Here is a 17,500-nt window from a genome sequence, read left to right on the forward strand (position 1 = left end):
CTCTATCCTACAACTTCCACTTCCTTCTCTTTCACCAACCGTCGTCCTTTGTTTTTTTCAAATGAAACTTTATTAACAATTGTCAACGCTCCGTCCCGATTTCACTCGTACAGTGTGAGCTCTCCGGCCGTGTCCGACAATCAGGTCGGTGTGAGCCAGGCTTTAAGGAGCGGCTTGGGCTGAAGAGCTATGCGAGCCTGTTTTTTATTGGACAGGAAGGTGACAAACACTGGCGGTTAGCTTGTGCTCGCGTGCGTTGGCTTGCAGTGTAAGAACAAGCAGTAAACAAACACACTACGTCCTGCAGGGGGGCGGAGCTTCTGGGGGCGATGAGCCCAGGAGGAGGGGTCCAGTTTGGAGTTTGTTGAGTTTACAAGCTGCTACAGACCCTTCCTTTAAAAGAGGGACGCCATTTTAAAAAAATCTGTTTTTCTGGAGTTCTTGAAGAGGAATCAGAACAAAACATATTTCAGTGTTTTGTTCTAAGTGTTCAGCATTGAAACAGGCTGTAACGTCTGAAACATCATCCTGTCAAGGAACGGCCACTCAGAATTGTTGTTTTTGTCCCTGACTGTCTCAAACTGTTAAGTGTGTGACATGATTACAGAAAGGATCCCTACAGAGAGAGAGCTTTGTGTTACAGAGGAAGATGATTTATTTGAACCACAAACAGCTGTTACATCACTCTGTACAAACACAGCACACTTAATAAAAACAGAGATGTTACCTCACAGATCACAGGCTCTAATTAATCAGTTTAAGTAGTTTAACTTTGCAGTAATAAGGTTCAAATAATATATTTCGCTTCAGTTTTGTCAAAAGAAAAGTTTTATATCCCTCTGTTAGTGAAGTCACCCCGTAATGCGTGTTTAATGCCCCACTCCCTGATTGATTACGACGTGTCCGACCGCCCCTGAACGCAGCACGGTGCAGCAGGTCCTTCCCTGCCTTCAGTCAGTCTCTCTCTGGTGACTTGTTGAGTTGCTCAGTTGCTGGGTTGAAGTCTGCAGCAGTAGCTCCGCGTTTTCTCTCCGGGAACATCTCGACTCTGTGTCCGCCTCTGAGACGCTTCAGCCCGGATTGTGAGGACAGTTTGAGCCGCTGATCCGCCGCCATGGCTCCCCGCTGTGAGTACCCAGACCCGGCTGCTGATGGAGGGAGCACTAAGATGTTTTTAAATCTGTTTAGACGTTTATTTAAAGTCACCAAAGTATATTTAAAAGAAAAGATAACGGTGGATTTTTATTAAATGATAGAGGATGATTTTTAACAAAGAGGGGAACCAGAAGAGCTGCAGAGTTACAAATACTAATATTTTGTAAAATATTTATAAAGCAGTGAAATGCCCTTCTCTGCAGCCCAAGGTGACGCGTTCAAATGTCCACAAATATATTTTAACAAATGATGCTGGAAAAACAAATTGTTCCTCCTATTTTTTTGTCATATCCGTAAAAAAGTGACGCAAACAACTGAAGAAACTCAAAGTCGTTCTTTAATTTGATCGGTTAATCGATTACTCATCGATTAATCGATTACTCATCGATTAAGTCATAGAGTGCGTGTCTGCGTGTTTTTATTGAGCTTGTTCTGTGTGAGAAAGGTTCCTCTGCAGCCCTCATGGGTTCAGTCTGAGAGGTGTTTTGTGTTTCTGTAGAGGGTTGAAATGAACTCTTTCTGCTCCTCTGGTCTGAGTCTGATCCTGATCCTGGTTCTGATAAATGCTGACTCTGCACAATTCTGTCACTGAATGACTTTGAGATGGTGCGTTTGTGGCCGCAGGAAAAGTCATTGATTAACTGACTTTGCACTGTGTTCACAGTGTTCTTTATTAAAGGACCAATCAGTGAGATGTGTAGAGAGTGAGATGATAAAGGTATCTTACTCTCTGATCATTAAGGAAACATGCTATGTTGAAGTGCTGGCTTCTCTAACAACAATGCAGCAGCCAGTATGTCCTCCTTCTAACTTTAGATTCTGCTCCTGAATGCTCTGGATTTGTTTGGACCAGAGAAGGTAGGCGCTTTTAAGACACGCCCCCACACGGCCGTTTTGGACGCCCCTCGGTTTGTCAGATATGAGAGCAGTTATCAGGTCAACAGGTGTTGCAGTGATGGAAGCGGTCGAGAGAAGTGGTTCAGATAGAAGTGATTGTACCCGACCTAAAAAGCCTCTGCATGTTTCTAATAAGCTCCACGAGCAGAAACGTGCTCAAACTAGGATCAATATTGGAGATGCTTTTGAAAAATGGAGAGAGGTTAGAACACAGAAAGGTTTACAGACCCATGCAGAGCTGGATAAACACTGAAGCTTCAGAGTCCACCACATGGTGACCTGAGTGAGCATCCACTCTAGAGAGGAGGGGGGGGAGACAGCTCTCTATGATGTTTAGAATTTAGACTGCAGTACCCATTTTAAACACTAGGTGTTGCTGGACATGAGGTCCCAAAGGTTTACAGCCTGAGTCACTGCTGCAAATCTCCAAAGCCCCTCATTCAGAAACAGCAGAATCATCTCTTACTAGTAGAGGTTTTAAAGCTGGAACTTGTCTCACGTGTTCGACCAATCACAGGACATTACATCACTCACGCTCCCCCGTGTTATCGGAGGTACAGACTCAACCTCTTTTTAAGAAACGACAACATTTCAGTTTTTACAGTGAAGAAACAAAAACTGTGTTTCTGCTGCAGCGCTGCGTTCACTGACACATTCTCAGAGGTCCCCGCATAGTTTACATATGTGCAGCCTGCTGACTCACAGCGTGTGTGTGTGTGTGTGTGTGTGTGTGTGTGTGTGTGTGTGTGTGTGTGTGTGTGTGTGTGTGTGTGTGTGTGTGTTAATTTAAGCTGCAGCCAAACAAGAATGTGTAGAGATCAAAGTCTCTATTTATCCATCACACTTTTCTTTTCACTCTGTTTCCCATCTTCCTCTTCCTCCTCCTCCTCCTCTCTCTCCTCCTCCTCCTCCTCTCTCTCCTCCTCCTCCTCCTCTTCCTCCTCCTCTTCCTCCTCTTCCTTCTCCTCCTCCTCCTCCTCCTCCTCTTCCTCCTCCTCCTCCTCTTCCTCCTCCTCCTCCTCTTCCTCTTCTTCCTCCTCCTCCTCTTCCTCCTCTTCCTCCTCTTCCTCCTCCTCTTCCTCCTCCTCCTCCTCTTCCTCTTCCTCTTCCTCCTCCTCCTCCTCCTCTTCCTCCTCTTCCTCCTCCTCCTCTCTTCCTCCTCCTCCTCCTCCTCCTCCTTCTCCTCTTCCTCCTCTTCCTCCTCCTCCTCCTCCTCCTCCTCTTCCTCCTCCTCCTCCTCCTCCTCTTCCTCCTCTTCCTCCTCTCTGTGTTTTTTCTGCTGACTCAAACATTTAAAGTTCCTTAAAAAGAACCGAAACAGAGAAACAGAAGTTCTGTGTTTAGCGTGAACCTCTTTGACCTTTGACCTTTTGACCTCTTCACTGAGAGTTCAAGAAGTTCAGCTGAAGAAATGCACCAACAACGATTTAAACAAAGAGAATACAGCTCAACGGTGACGACGGTTTATTCTCATGTAAGAGACACAAATTCGTCTGATATCAACCTCGGTTTATTCCAATATCGGGGGAAAGAACTACACTACCCACGATCACAGAGCGTCACAGCGAGCTCTCTGATTGGTGGACTGATCGGCTGAATGGAGTCTGGAGAGAACATCTTATTACAAAGTTTTCTTGTTCCTGCAGCAATTTTATTTATAAAGCACATTTCATTAGAGAGAAGCTCGATGTGCTTTACACTGAGGTTAAAAACAAACTCAAAACACAGAATACAAAAGAAAGAAAGTGTTTCCACAGTCATCAATAATTCATACACATTACAAAGCAAACATCAGTTACTACAAAAGTGATCTCACACACACACACACACACACACACACACACACACACACATACAAATAAAATAACTATTCATGACATTTGCTTTGGAGGTTTTGAGTTTTGTTTGAAAAGTAGAAACAGTGGTGGACCTCAGGTCATCAGGCAGTTTGTAGGTCAAAGACAAACTCGTTCCTTTGGTAGGTTAGTCATCAAACTTGTGTTTTAGATATTGAATGAGAGATCAGATGACGATGGAGGAGGATGTAGGCCGGTCTAGACGAACTGACTGCAGGGCAGAGGGAGACTCAGGATCGGGGATACCTTTGACCTTTGAGATCAAACAGGGTGGAGTGGGTCAGGTGATTGAAGGTGTGATTTAGGGTTTCTCCTGATCCAGACTCTTTGTTAACATATCAGCTTCACTGAAATGTGTCCCGTCTGAAGCAGTGAAACTGGTCTGACATGTTGGGGACTCGTGCTGATGGTGCAGCTTCAGGTGTTTATGTTTAGGTGTCAGATCACCTGCAGAGTCTGCACACCTCTCAGGTCGTCTCAGTTTTGAGGCCGCGTTAAGACAGAGACGTGGTGATAACAGCAGCTGTGCACGGGGATCTTATTCTGTAGGAAACAGGACAGTTGTTACTTTACACAATGATGGAGACGCTGCTGTTTGGGTCTGGAACCAATTTTCAAAACTTTGTGTTTTCAGTCAACAAAAACGCCATTTTGGAGTAAACAAAGAGCCAAAAGGTTACGGCTTCTTAAAGAGACAGAACACAGTCTGTGGATTTGAATCCTTGAACCCCTGAGATACTGAAACATGTGGGTATGACAGATAGGGCGGCGCGGCTCAGTAAGTCTCTATAACATTTTACAACATTTAACAAGGTTAAGGCTAAGCTAATTTTGCTAGCTAGTATGGGCTCGGAAGCAAACTTCTTCCAGCATTCAGACTTTTCATGTTTGTTGTGCCACCATGGCAGACCACACTGCCTTTGTCTTCACTTCATTTAAAGTGTTCCCTCACAGCTGAAGTCTTCCCTTTAACGGCCAAGGTGAACTGAAGTGTGACGTTCACTGACCGCTGTGAGGATAGGAATATCAGGAACCCAAAAAAACCTTAAAAAAAACAAATATTCAAATCCATATATTCAAAAACATTACTAACTTAACCTAATGATGATGGTCTCCATATTATTGATGATGATGATGATGGTCTCCATATTATTGATGATGATGATGGTCTCCATATTATTGATGATGATGATGATGGTCTCCATATTATTGATGATGATGATGGTAATGATGATGGTTTTTGTTTGATAACGGTGACTTATAAGATGGTTTCTATACTGATTAGAGCTCTCAAGAACTGCCCTCAATGTTGTGCTTTGCCTCTGGTCACTTCCTGTCAGCACCTGTGTGTCCAATCAGACTCAAAGCTGATCGTTTGCTCTTACTCACATTGTTCCCTTGTTTCTAGATCCTTACTTGTGTTGTTCTTACTCCCTGATGTACGTCGCTTTGAACGAATATTCAAATAGCAGAATACTCGGGTCCAGCCCTCATGACAGCTGACTACAGCCTGAAGACGTCTTTTGATGCCGACTTCATTCTCATGTCTTACGACTTTAAAGAAGGAGCAGCACATCAGAGAGGAAATGTTAACTAACGATATGCTCCGGCATCCGGCAAAATGATAGTCCCTGTGTATCTGCTGCAGAGGAATCCAGACTGCCGCAGCTGAGACGCAGCGGAGCCGGTGGAAACACAAACACTGAATAAAGAGAAAACCTATCAGACGGACGAACACGCGTCTGGTGGAGTTCAGGGGTTAATCATTCTGTCTCTTTTAGACGAAGCTTTAAAAACAGGAGTTGAGAAAGACGACTCTTGATCCCACATTGATCCCCACATGGAGAGCTCGGTCTATCTCCTGATGAATCTCTCGACTCTCGGCTCGTTTCTCCCTGAAAAAGAAGAAAACTTTCTGCAGAACTTTGTCCGGCGTCTCATAAATCACGCCTCGGCGACCTCTCCGCTGCACCCCGAGACGTTCACTCAACGAGCCACATTCCTCTCTTAGGGGGAAAGATAATATTACATTTCTCTCCACAGCTGTTTCCCCTCATGGATGATGCTGACGGGACAGTTTTTTACTTAATGAAAGACAGATGCATCGTGGGTAACCGTGACCTCACTCAGTGGGTTTGATAAAGTGATGATTTGTGTCCTGACTGTTAACTCTCCTTCTTTTAAATCTCTTCTGATCTGACCGGAAAAGAAAGAACAACTCGTCCAAACTAAAGCGAAACACGTTGAATCATCTGACGTCTCAGTAAGCGTCCGACTTTCTGTCCTTCTGTAACTGTCGAGACTTTGAAAGCTTTTTGGGGTTTTGTTGATTTCTTAGACGTTCAGTTTGAACTGTTTCAGGTCTAATGGAGCTCCAAAGGTAAAGAACACCATGTTGGCTGTGGTCCAGACGTTACCCCCCCCCCCCCCCACTCAGGACGGTAAACTTATCCTGGTGTTGATTTCAGTAATCAATGGTCCGCTTTGAGTCGTCTGGCAGACGAGGCAGAGAGGTGGCTGATGGGACTTTGGAGCCACTAAAGTTCTTTTATGATCAGAGACGCTCGGCTCGGTCAATCATCGACTCTGATTGGTCCTCGGTCTGATCTCTGATCTGCTCCTCCTGTAGCCGGGTGACTTCAACTCAAGGAGCTGGTGTCTTTAAATGTTTTAAAATCTAAAACGAAAGACTTGGAAGCAGATTCTAAAGGATGTCGATGATTTCAGGTCGAGTGTTTGAACTTCTGACTCCCACAGTTGAGTCGTAGATGATTCTCTTTAAACCTTTTCACACAGACGGAAATCTCCTGAAAAACTCTGGAGATTTGTCTACCCGGAGGTTCTTTAGGCTATGTGTGAACGCAAACAGACCCCCAGTATTTTACCTGCAGAAAGTCTGAGTGAGCTGATGTCTGAACGCGGCAGCATATACTCCAGAGAGCCAATAGAAAGAGAGTGATGTTTATAAACAGTGACTGTTTAAAGTGTCTGCACGCGACCTCTACGATCTCCGTGCTCTAATTAAACGTCTGCGTTCTGTTTTCTGTTGGTCAGTTTGTTGTTCTCCTCTCTTTTGTGGATGTTGTCATTCCATTGGATTACACATAGCATTGATATAAAGGTAAATATTGTCATTATAACGTCGTGTAGCGGACTCTGTCGCTTCGGCCGCTACTTCTGCGTTGTTTATTTACGTCACGTCTTACGTCGGGAAATCCCCCCCCCTCCCCTCTGACAGGGATAGTCCCCTGCTGTGAGGAGCATGTGTGAACGGCTAGGTCGGGAGAATCTCCAGAGAAGTCCTCCTGTGAATATCTAGATGTTATCAGGAGTGCAGATGTGAAAACGGCTTTTGTCTCTCTTTGTGTCTCCGTCTGTAACTTTCTGTTTCGGCCAGGTCTGCCGAGGTTCTTAATCTCAATGGGACAAACCTGGTTAAATAAAGATTCAATACCACTAACATTATTTTACTAGTTTTCCAGATGAGCGTCTTCAGGCTCGTGTACGACTCTGAGTCCTCTGGTTCTGTTTTTAATCTTCTCTGTCCAACATATTGTCAGAAGTGAGACTGTGTAAATGTCCTGAAATGATTGCCCAGTAAATCTGAGCTCTGATGACTCAGCTGACATAACATCAGTGTGTGTGTGTGTGTGTGTGTGTGTGTGTGTGTGTGTGTGTGTGTGTGTGTGTGTGTGTGTGTGTGTGTGTGTGTGTGTGTGTGTGTGTGTGTGTGTGTGTGTGTGTGTGTGTGTGTGTGTGTGTGTGTGTGACATCCACAAACATGTCCAGCATCATGTTTCTATATCAAACTGTTCACTTATCATTCCAACACATTTACCAGCAGATTCTCAGAGACATTCCACCTCAGCTCGGAGACAGTGTGTATAAAACACAACTGATCCCACTGTGTGTGTGTGTGTGTGTGTGTGTGTGTGTGTGTGTGTGTGTGTGTGTGTGTGTGTGTGTGTGTGTGTGTGTGTGTGTGTGTGTGTGTGTGTTGTCATGCATTCAGCCAGAAGATTTAGAAGTTCAGATGGGAGGGGAAGCTGCTGCCTCATTCGTTGGTAAAAAGTTGAAGATGTTCTTTGAAAGTTTCTTTAATTTGCAGCTTAATGTTAGCGCTCTGTAGTTAGCTCGTAGCTTCACCTTGTTGTGTTAGCATGCTAATGTTAGCGCTCTTCAGTTAGCTCGTAGCTTCACATTGTTGTGTTAGCATGCTAATGTTAGCGCTCTTCAGTTAGCTCGTAGCTTCACCTTGTTGTGTTAGCATGCTAATGTTAGCGCTCTTTAGTTAGCTCGTAGCTTCACATTGTTGTGTTAGCATGCTAATGTTAGCGCTCTTTAGTTAGCTCGTAGCTTCACATTTCATGTAAACTGACACAGAATGAGCGTGATCTAAAAACTCTTACTAACATCCAAATAATCAGTGAGTATGTTCTTCTTCTTCTCTCTAGTTCTTGACTAAAACAGCTTTTATACACAAGGGGAGGAGCCGGCCGTCCCGTCCATGTAAACACGGCTCTGACAACAACACAGCCAGCGGGACTCGAGCTTCTCCCTCATTGTAGACAGTCAGGACTCAGAGACACATTTACACAGGACAGACTTTATGATTTATAGATGTGGAACATGTAGCTTTACATGATTAGCAGCTAAAAAAAACAAATCCTTATTTATCTGAAACTGGCGTCAATAAAACCGCTGTCACTTTAAGGCCCCTCCCCCCATGTGCCCACTCTCTTCTGATTGGCCAGCTCTCTGGAAGCAGAACGCTACAGGGCTGCCAGGGGAGGAGCCTACGTAAGAAGCCGTCTGGTGAAATTCTTGGTTTCATATCGGGGGACTCATCACTTGATTTGTAATGTGTCTTCTACAGAGTCTATAGGTCAATAATGACCCTTAACGTTTATTGAGTCAAAACTTCTCTTCACTGAAATAAGAGTTTTAAAAACTGCTCTGTGAGGTTCGTGCAGTTCTCAGCAGGACTTAGTTTCTGGGCGTAACAGCTGTACGGATCAAAGTCTGGAAACTGGTCTGGTAGCTGGAGAGGGGCGACTTCACTCGCTCTGACATCATGTCCATTTATTTAAAATAAGGATTCAAACCATTCAAAGAAAAAGCAGCAAATGTCTGAGAATCTGGAACCTGTGAATGTTTAACGTACTTCAACCATCATCCACCACCAGAGTTTCTGTCAGTCATCACCTGGTCTCATGGACTCGACTTGTCGTTTGATTTTTGCAGCTTCAGAGTTTAAACTTAATGAACTGTGTGGTTTCAGCTCTGCAGCGTGGAAGCTCTGCATGTAATGGAAGAGAGCAGGCCTGTGGCTGAGGAAACGATGATGAAGTGTGAGCTGTCAGCTCCTTTTAACAAATGATTCCTGTTTTTATTTTGGATTGAACCGACTGTTCTCACTGTTTCCTTCAGCAGACACACATCAGCTGATAATCTGACCACACACACACACACACACACACACACACACACACACACACACACACACACACACTCCTTTCCCTGCAGGTCAAGGCTGAGCTTTGTGCCTCCGTCTGATTGGATATCTGCTTCTCTTCCTGGTTTCCTGTTTGTGTTTTGTGACTTTGACAGATCTCGACCTCGTCACATTCATCATGTGTCGATGTTCGACTCGTCTACACGTGTGTGTGTGTGTGTGTGTGTGTGTGTGTGAAGCTGTGTGTTGTGTCTTCATCAGTGACATCAGTGAGGTGGAAAGATTTCTATATTTACGTCTGTCTCAGTCACATTTCAGAACACTTTGAGCCGTTTCCTGATTCATTTGACTTTGTGGGAAAACAACAAGTCGATGTTCGTCTCAGTGGAAGGTGAACGAAGAGTTAAATCAGGTGGAGGCCACAGACTGTTTACAAAAACATAGTTCCTTGAAAGTGGAGTTGCTCCCCCTACTGACCGGCTGCAGTAAGCGTCATAAGCTCCGCCTCCTCTAGGCTAACAGATGGGACATGGTTCAAACTCTCACATGTCATAGTTTAGTTCTTCTGCGTTTTTCTAGCGTTTTTTTTTTTTTTGGCGTGCAGAAAAGTCAAAGCAGTTTTGACTTTTTCATCTCAGGGCGTGGAGCCGCAGCATCATTTAACATCTCCTCGTCTCAGAGCAAAGCAAGGGCGCACGCAGCCCGGCCCGGTGCGCCCTCAGAGGCGTTTTTGGGCGTCACGTCTCTGTGTGGTCGCGTCCTCAGAATGCACCAGGCGATATGTACTCTCTCGTTGTCTCTATCTTCTTGGTCACACCTTTCCTTGACCTTTAGACGGTCTTCATCAAGGTCAAGGAAAGGAACTTTTTGAAACCATCCCTTGCTCGAGCGGCCATCTTTCGATGTGACCCCGGACCCCGCCCGGCGGTGAGCGTCAAAAACCCAGGAGTCCTCGCCTCTGCCCGTCACACTATCGCTGTCCTTTCCGCTCCCATTGTTTTTGTCCAGCAGCTTCCGCGATGCCCTGCGACCCTCTTGAAGAAAACAGGTTGTGTGTGAGCGCCGCCGGGCTCCACGTGGGGTTTCCTGAGCCTGCCGCCGGGGCTGCTGGGTATTTATGGAAGCAACACCGCTGAATCACTTCCTACTTTGCCCTGCACGCTGAGCCCATGTCTCTGTGTGTGTGTGTGTGAGTGTGTGTGTGTGTGTGTGTGAGTGTGTAGTCAGTGTTAATATGTGGGTGTGTGTGTGTGTGTGTGTGTGTGTGTGTGTGTGTGTGTGTGTGTGTGTGTGTGTGTGTGTGTGTGTGTGTGTGTGTGTGTGTGTGTCTATTTCTGGCAGCAGCAGTGTGTCCTGAGCTGGTGAGACGGCAAAACCAACCTGAACAACATCCGCTCCCAGTCTCCACACACACACACACACACACACACACACACACACACACACACACACACACACACCACACACCCTAAAGTTCTTGATCTTGACATCGTTGATTACATTGTTTATTATAACTTAAGTCTCTTTACTTTTTACTAACACGTTTTAAACCATTGGTTCCCCCCTGTGGTCCTGAAGGGTGGTTCAGGACCACAGGGGGGGGGGGGGGCTTTCTCTGCTCTGAGATTGTTAGACATTTTCCTTGCACATATCTTGCACATGCTTCATGGTGGTGCAGTGCTGTCCACTGCTGTCCCCAGTGAGGAGGTTCCTGGTTTGAATCCTCGTCCTTCAGGAGCCTCTGTGAGGAGGTTCCTGGTTTGAATCCCCGTCCTTCAGGAGTCTCTCTGTGAGGAGGTTCCTGGTTTGAATCCCCGTCCTTGAGGAGTCTCTCTGTGAGGAGGTTCCTGGTTTGAATCCCCGTCCGTCAGGAGTCTCTCTGTGAGGAGGTTCCTGGTTTGAATCCCCGTCCTTCAGGAGTCTCTCTGTGAGGAGGTTCCTGGTTTGAATCCCCGTCCTTCAGGACTCTCTCTGTGAGGAGGTTCCTGGTTTGAATCCCCGTCCTTCAGGAGTCTCTCTGTGAGGAGGTTCCTGGTTTGAATCCCCGTCCTTCAGGAGTCTCTCTGTGAGGAGTCTGCATGTTCTCCTCGTTCATGTGTGGGTTCTCTCCTGGTTCTCCGTCTTCCTCCCACAGTCCAAAGACATGCTCGTTAGGTTAACTGCTGACTCGGGTGAGGCTCCAAGGAGAACCACTGTTTTAAATGATACAATCTCAATCTGTTATTTCAATGATCGATAGGATAGAAATGGACCAAAGCTTAAAAAAAAGCGTAACTATAATAAGACAGAAGGGAATTTAAATGTCGCCTACATATTTCTGCAGTTTAGACAGCGTGCAGGAGTTTCATAAAGAAAATCAAGGAATGATATCAGGTGTCTAGGACGTCAGTTTTTGTTGCTGTGGTATCAAACGGGCTCCAACTTAGATTTTTTACTGGAACCATATGGAAGTTTAAAAATCTGGTATCATGACAGCCGTGCTCTAACCTGGAGGCAGATTTCTGTTTGAACATTAGAAAGTTTTTCAGTGAATCATTACAGAGCTGATCTGTGCCGTCTGTTAATGTTTGATCACTTTATGTCTTAATGGTTTATCGCAGTGGGAACATGTGATATCAGCGGCTTTATGACCGGGCGGGGTCTGTCACAGCCGCTTCCTGTTGACCTTCTCTCTGAGGAGCGGCTAGTTAGTGTCATACATGTCACCATAAGTCACTCTGAGTTACTCTGTGTGCACTCACTAATGATCCTCAAGTTAGCACCAGATCTCAGTTAACTGAAGCACCTTAGCTGTTGCTATGGATACCTGCAGATCAACCCTGTAAGGCCCGAAACATCAAATATAATCCTTCTGTAAAGTTTTCTGACATTTTGAATAAGAAACTGAGCCTGTCAGGGGCAAAAAAAACAACAACTTCAAGTGGACACACTCTGACCAATCAGGGATTGTGTTTTATAGCCTGTTTCGCTGCTGCAGGATGAGGAAATACACGGGAGGTGATCTGAAGCTGTCTGTGCCTCTGTAGAATATGTGAAATAGAAAAAAATAAAATAGAGTCTTTGTTTAATGTCCCTGTGAAGTCAAATCAGTTGTTTGTCTCTAAATATGCTTTGTACAGTATGATAGAAAAACATATCTGTAAACATGAAAAGATTGAGAACTAGTATGATTTTCAGTTTTTTATGGGCGGGGCCAAATAGGAGGCTCGATGGACACACTTGGGTTCCTCGTACGTAATCCCATCCCCCATCGCTACACCAACATAAAAGCACTGAGTGCTATCACATCTTCAGTTCTCCCGTTTGATTTGAAGTTACTAAACGTTCCAATGTTACAGTCTGCATTTTAGATAGCTAGCTACGCCTTCGTACTGCAGGTGTATCTTCCCTGGATTGATTTGGTTTAGAGTCAGGTTGTCGTCTCCAAGGAGTCCTTTAAAACTAATCCAGCATTAGTTTAAAGGGTCCTGGAGGACTTTCCAGGTGTATTTGAATAACTTTCAAGCATCCTTGGAGTTCGTCCAATTGATTTACTTTTGCATGTACGCCTCAATCAGACCCAAACTGAAGGTGTTTTGACCCAGACGTCGAAGTGCATAAGTCGTGTTGTCATCTGCATAGAGATCTCACCATAAGTTAGGGAGAATAAAGTGTAGAGCGAGTACAAAATGTACAGATCGTTAAAGTTGTCCATGTACTCACCATTCAACATACAACCACCACTTTGCCATTTGCTAACTTGCTAGCAAGGTCACCATGAAGAAGGTTCAATAGTAACTAGCTGAAAGGAGGTATATCACCAGCTACTGTGGGAGAGTATAACATTTTTCCGTCAATAAATGGATTCTCCCTCAGTGCATGATTACAGCCACAAGGACAGTCCAATTGAACAGCGTACTCAAGCTAGAGTTAACTTTACATGTCAACATACTGAATCATCATGCAGGAGGCTCTGAAAGGCCGTGCTGACATTCTGAGGATTCAAACACACACATGAATCTACCAGCTGACCTTTAAACTTCTTTCTCATATTGATTAACTTACTAGCATTATTCTTTCTTGGGCAGATGTTAAAGTTCATGTTTATTTACAAGTGTCTTGCTGCTTTCTCTCCTTTTTGATCCACAAATAATTTCTTTACTAAATTCAAATGGGCCTGTAATTGCGACCTGTCTTTGTTGGTCAAAAGGTGCAGCAACAACAGACCTGTAAAAGGGTCTGTTCTTTAATTTGGATGAGTTTTTAATCAAAGTTCAGCGGTTGTGATTTATACAAAAAGACTTTGTTTTATTTAACCTTTATTTAACCAGGTTGGTCCCATTGAGATGTCTGACAGCTAAAGAAAGTTTAGTCATAGAATATTAAATTAGAAAAATGACAACATTCTGGGTAATCTTCCATTTTCCCTATTAACTGAATATAAACTAGATTCCTGCTGAGAATAAAACCAATGAACCCCTTAAACGTGAATCAGTTAAAATAGTTTATCCTTTTTAAATACAACATCATACCTAGGAGTTATACAGAAGTAATAAACGTTGAAACAGTTTGATTCCCTAGGATGTTCTGGGAGGAAGAGGACAAGGACAAGGACATGGATGTGTTGCCATGGTGACCATATTTGACCACTGTGTGTGTGTGTGTGTGTGTGTGTGTTTGTGCTTCAGTCCTGACCCCATTGTTATCAGTCCGGCTGTCATAAAGAGTAACTGACTTTCTCAGGAAGGGAGAGGAGTTATCAGTAATGTTGTTAGCAACATGCCTTAGAGTCTGAGCACAACAGGTGTGTTCTTCAGGTGTGTGTCACACATGCTGTAAAAGGAGAACTTTAGTACAGTACAACACATTTATTAGACAAAGAAAGGAAACATTGGTTGAGAAAGCAGAGTAAAAAATGCAAAAAAAACCCAACACTTTAAGGAGTGAAGAGAGTTTAAAAGATTGACTCTTGACAATGTTCCACTTGAAACTTTTTCAGATTCATTTATTTAACATCCATTTCAGTACTTGTACAATTTAGACCAGGGATGGGCAACTTTGGTCACAGCAAGGGCCACATTCGTTTAATTCTCACTGCCAGAGGGCCAAATTATAGGATACAAAAACGCAAAATCAATTATGTCTCAAATTTAACTCAACATATACCAGTGATCAAATATTATTATGGACATATTTCTGGTTTTCACGATTTCATGGCAGATTTTGTCATGTTTTCATCATTTTTCCAATTAATTGATATGTAAAAATTGACCCGGGCCGCCAGTTGCCCACCCCTGATTTAGACCGTGTTCAGAGCTTTGCCAGCAATTTTATGTAATAAATAACAAAATAATTACACAATATTCTGTGACTAGGACTTTTGTTTTTATTGCCTTATTATCAGGTTTTGATGTCGTTTGTCTGGTATTGTTTCATCAGAGCTTCATTTCATCTATTTTATTCTTTTTCGCTTGTTTGAAAGTCGGTCCTGGCTTATCAAATTGTCAAGTAAATTCTTGTGTGTTTTTCAGTTTTCAGTGTTTTTGATTGCTTGATCTCTTTCTCTCCCCCTTCCCAGGTTCCCCCCTCCCAGTCCCCCTTCCCTCAGCTCCATCATGCCTATCTTCAAAAACCTCCCAGTGCGCCTGAAAGGCGGCGGTCCGACTCTAGAAAACGCTTTGATCCTTCGCAGGATGAGCCTCAACATCACCCCCAATCATCACCTTCACAACCCGTTCGACAACGACAATGACAGCATCCATGGAAATGGCGACCACAGTAACCACTGGTCGCCTGGCGGCTCGCTCCTCGACGGCGATGTGCAAAGGGACCGCAACCCCTTCGAGGATGAGGAGGATGAGAACGAGGCCAACGAGGGCAAGAAGGGAAGTGGAGGTGGAAGTTCAGGAAAGGGGTCATTCAAGTTCAAATCCCCTCTGAAGACTCTTGGAAAGCTGGGGAAGAACCTGAGAATCTCAGGGAGGAGCAAAGGAAGTGCAACACCCTCACCACAGGGGTCGCTGCAGGGAACACCTTCACCTTCAGAGAAGAAGAAGAGAGGGAGGAGGAGCTCTGAGGGAAGTTTATTAAGGTAAATACAGACAGAAGATATTGGTTGAGGAAGAGGGATGAAGAGGGGTTTGTTTTTGGTGAAGACAAATTTGTTCAGTAAAGATGGCTAACAGGAGGTAGTCCAAATTCAGAGAGCTAATCAGAGTATGTTAAGTTAAGAGGATGATGGAAGTTTGTTGAAAAGTGGAAGAGCTGTGGAAGTTTGCTAAAGTTAAGAGGGAAATTGATAAATGAAGAGTTTTTTAAGGTAAAGAGGGCTTTTGGGAGTTTGTAGAGTGAACAGAAATATCAGAGTATGTTGAAGTGAAGCAGAATTATTAGATACAAATTAAGGAATTGGAATTAACAGTAGTTGTTCTGGGTGAAAAGAGTTTAATGTCGTTTGTTGTGTGAAGGGAAATGATAAAAGTGTGTTGAGGAATAGAGGAACTTTAGGAGTCTGTTGCTGCTGAGGGGTCATGGAGGTTTTCTCAAGTAAAGAGGGAAGATTAGTAAAGCAAAGAGGGATATTTAATATACGGGGGATTGTTCAGGTAAATAGTGTTTATTGTAGTTTGTAAAGTAAAGGAGGATGATGGAAGTTTGCAGAGGAATAGAAGGGATATGGGAGTATGTCGATGTAGAGAGGGATTATGGAAATGTGCTCAAGAGGCGATGGAGGGATTGTGGGAGATATTTTAAAATGAGTGGATTACGGGAGATTTTTCAGGTATGGAGTAATAAACAGAGAAAGTTGAGGTAAGGTAGGATTTTGGGATTTTGTTGAACTTTAGAGGGATTTTGGAGTAATGTTAAAAAGGTTATATAGGTGCGTTTGAAGCCTAGAGGGATTATGGGAAATTGGCTAAAGTAAAAAGAGATCATGGGAGTTTGTTAAATTTAAGAAGGATTAGGGAGTCAGAGTGGAGAGGGATATGAGGATTTTCCTGAAGTCCCCTCGTTTAAAGGAGTATGTTGAAGTAGAAAAAGTTTATGTGAATTGAAGTTTGTTGTTAATAACTAGGACTTTTTGAAGTAAAGAGAGGGGATGGTATTTTCTCTGGATGTTATGAATAAGACACTTTTGGTATGCATCCATATTTTTATTTCAGTTAGGCAGTTGATCAGTGTGGAGAGAGTTTCTGTGGTGATGTAATTAGGGGAGATGTAAATCTGGCAGTCATTGGCATACCAGTGGACATGGAGACTATGATGACAGTTGATATATTGGGGGCAACAAGTGTATGATAAAAAGGAGGGGACCAAGCATTGAACCTTGGGGGACGCCTTAGGTCAAAAGAACTACAGAAGAGGTGCAGGCATTGATGTTGATGAACTGTCGTCTGTCAGTGAGGTAGGATTTTAACAAGGAGAGAGACAAAAACCAACAAATAACATCGTCACCATGTGTACAACCTATCCGACCAGTTTTATTTTACATAATTTTGTTACTATACTGTCCCCATGTTTTTCTTTGTCCTGTTTTTTATCTACTGATCCTTTTCCTTTTGTTTTGTTTGTTTGTTTGTTTGTTTTTGTCTAAATCTGCTTGCAAAACTGTATCGTACCACAGTTCCCCTCTTGTTTGTATCTCTTTTTTTTTTTTTATTGTGTGAGTGTGTGTATGCACGTTTTGAGAGAGCCATGCTGGCAATTTTGAGAGAGTTATGGAAATTAGTCCAAATCAAAGAAACATAATGGGAATTTGTTGAGGTGAAAATAGCAGTATGGGAGTTTATAAAGTAAAGGAGTTTGTTGATGTTATGGTGTTTTGTTGGGGGGGGGGGGCATAGGGATTCAGCGTTATGAGGGTAGTTTGTTTGGGCTAAGAGTTTGTTGATGTAAATATGGATGTGTTGTGTTTTGGATAAATACTGGGATTGTGTTAAAGTAAAGAGGGATCATAGGGGGTCAGTATAGCAGAAAAGGAAGTTTGTTAACCCATAATTACTTCCTTATGTCCGTTTCACAGGTTTGCAGGGAAATACCGTGACACCCTCGGCTCCCGAAAGGAGTCTCTCACAAATGGCGAGCTCAACGGTTCGGAGAGTGAGTGTGACTCGATCAGTCGCCGCCTGTCCTTGTTGAAGATGGTCGGCCTGGGGAA

At 43.8% G+C, this 17,500-nt stretch overlaps 1 protein-coding gene across 1 annotated transcript in view; it reads left to right on the forward strand.

The window, feature by feature from the left end:
• The window catches only part of exoc3l2b (exocyst complex component 3-like 2b), a 54,293-nt gene that overhangs the window by 7,939 nt on the left and 28,854 nt on the right, over positions 1–17,500 (forward strand). Inside the window, exons 2-3 of the mRNA XM_065959917.1 lie at positions 14,921–15,433; positions 17,366–17,500. The exon at positions 17,366–17,500 is cut by the window's right edge and continues 104 nt beyond it. Of these exons, the coding sequence (XP_065815989.1) occupies positions 14,921–15,433; positions 17,366–17,500 (648 nt within the window). The remainder of the gene's footprint in view (positions 1–14,920; positions 15,434–17,365) is intronic.

The sequence above is a fragment of the Labrus bergylta genome, chromosome 11 (assembly GCF_963930695.1).
Source record: "Labrus bergylta chromosome 11, fLabBer1.1, whole genome shotgun sequence".
Lineage (NCBI taxonomy): Eukaryota > Metazoa > Chordata > Actinopteri > Labriformes > Labridae > Labrus > Labrus bergylta.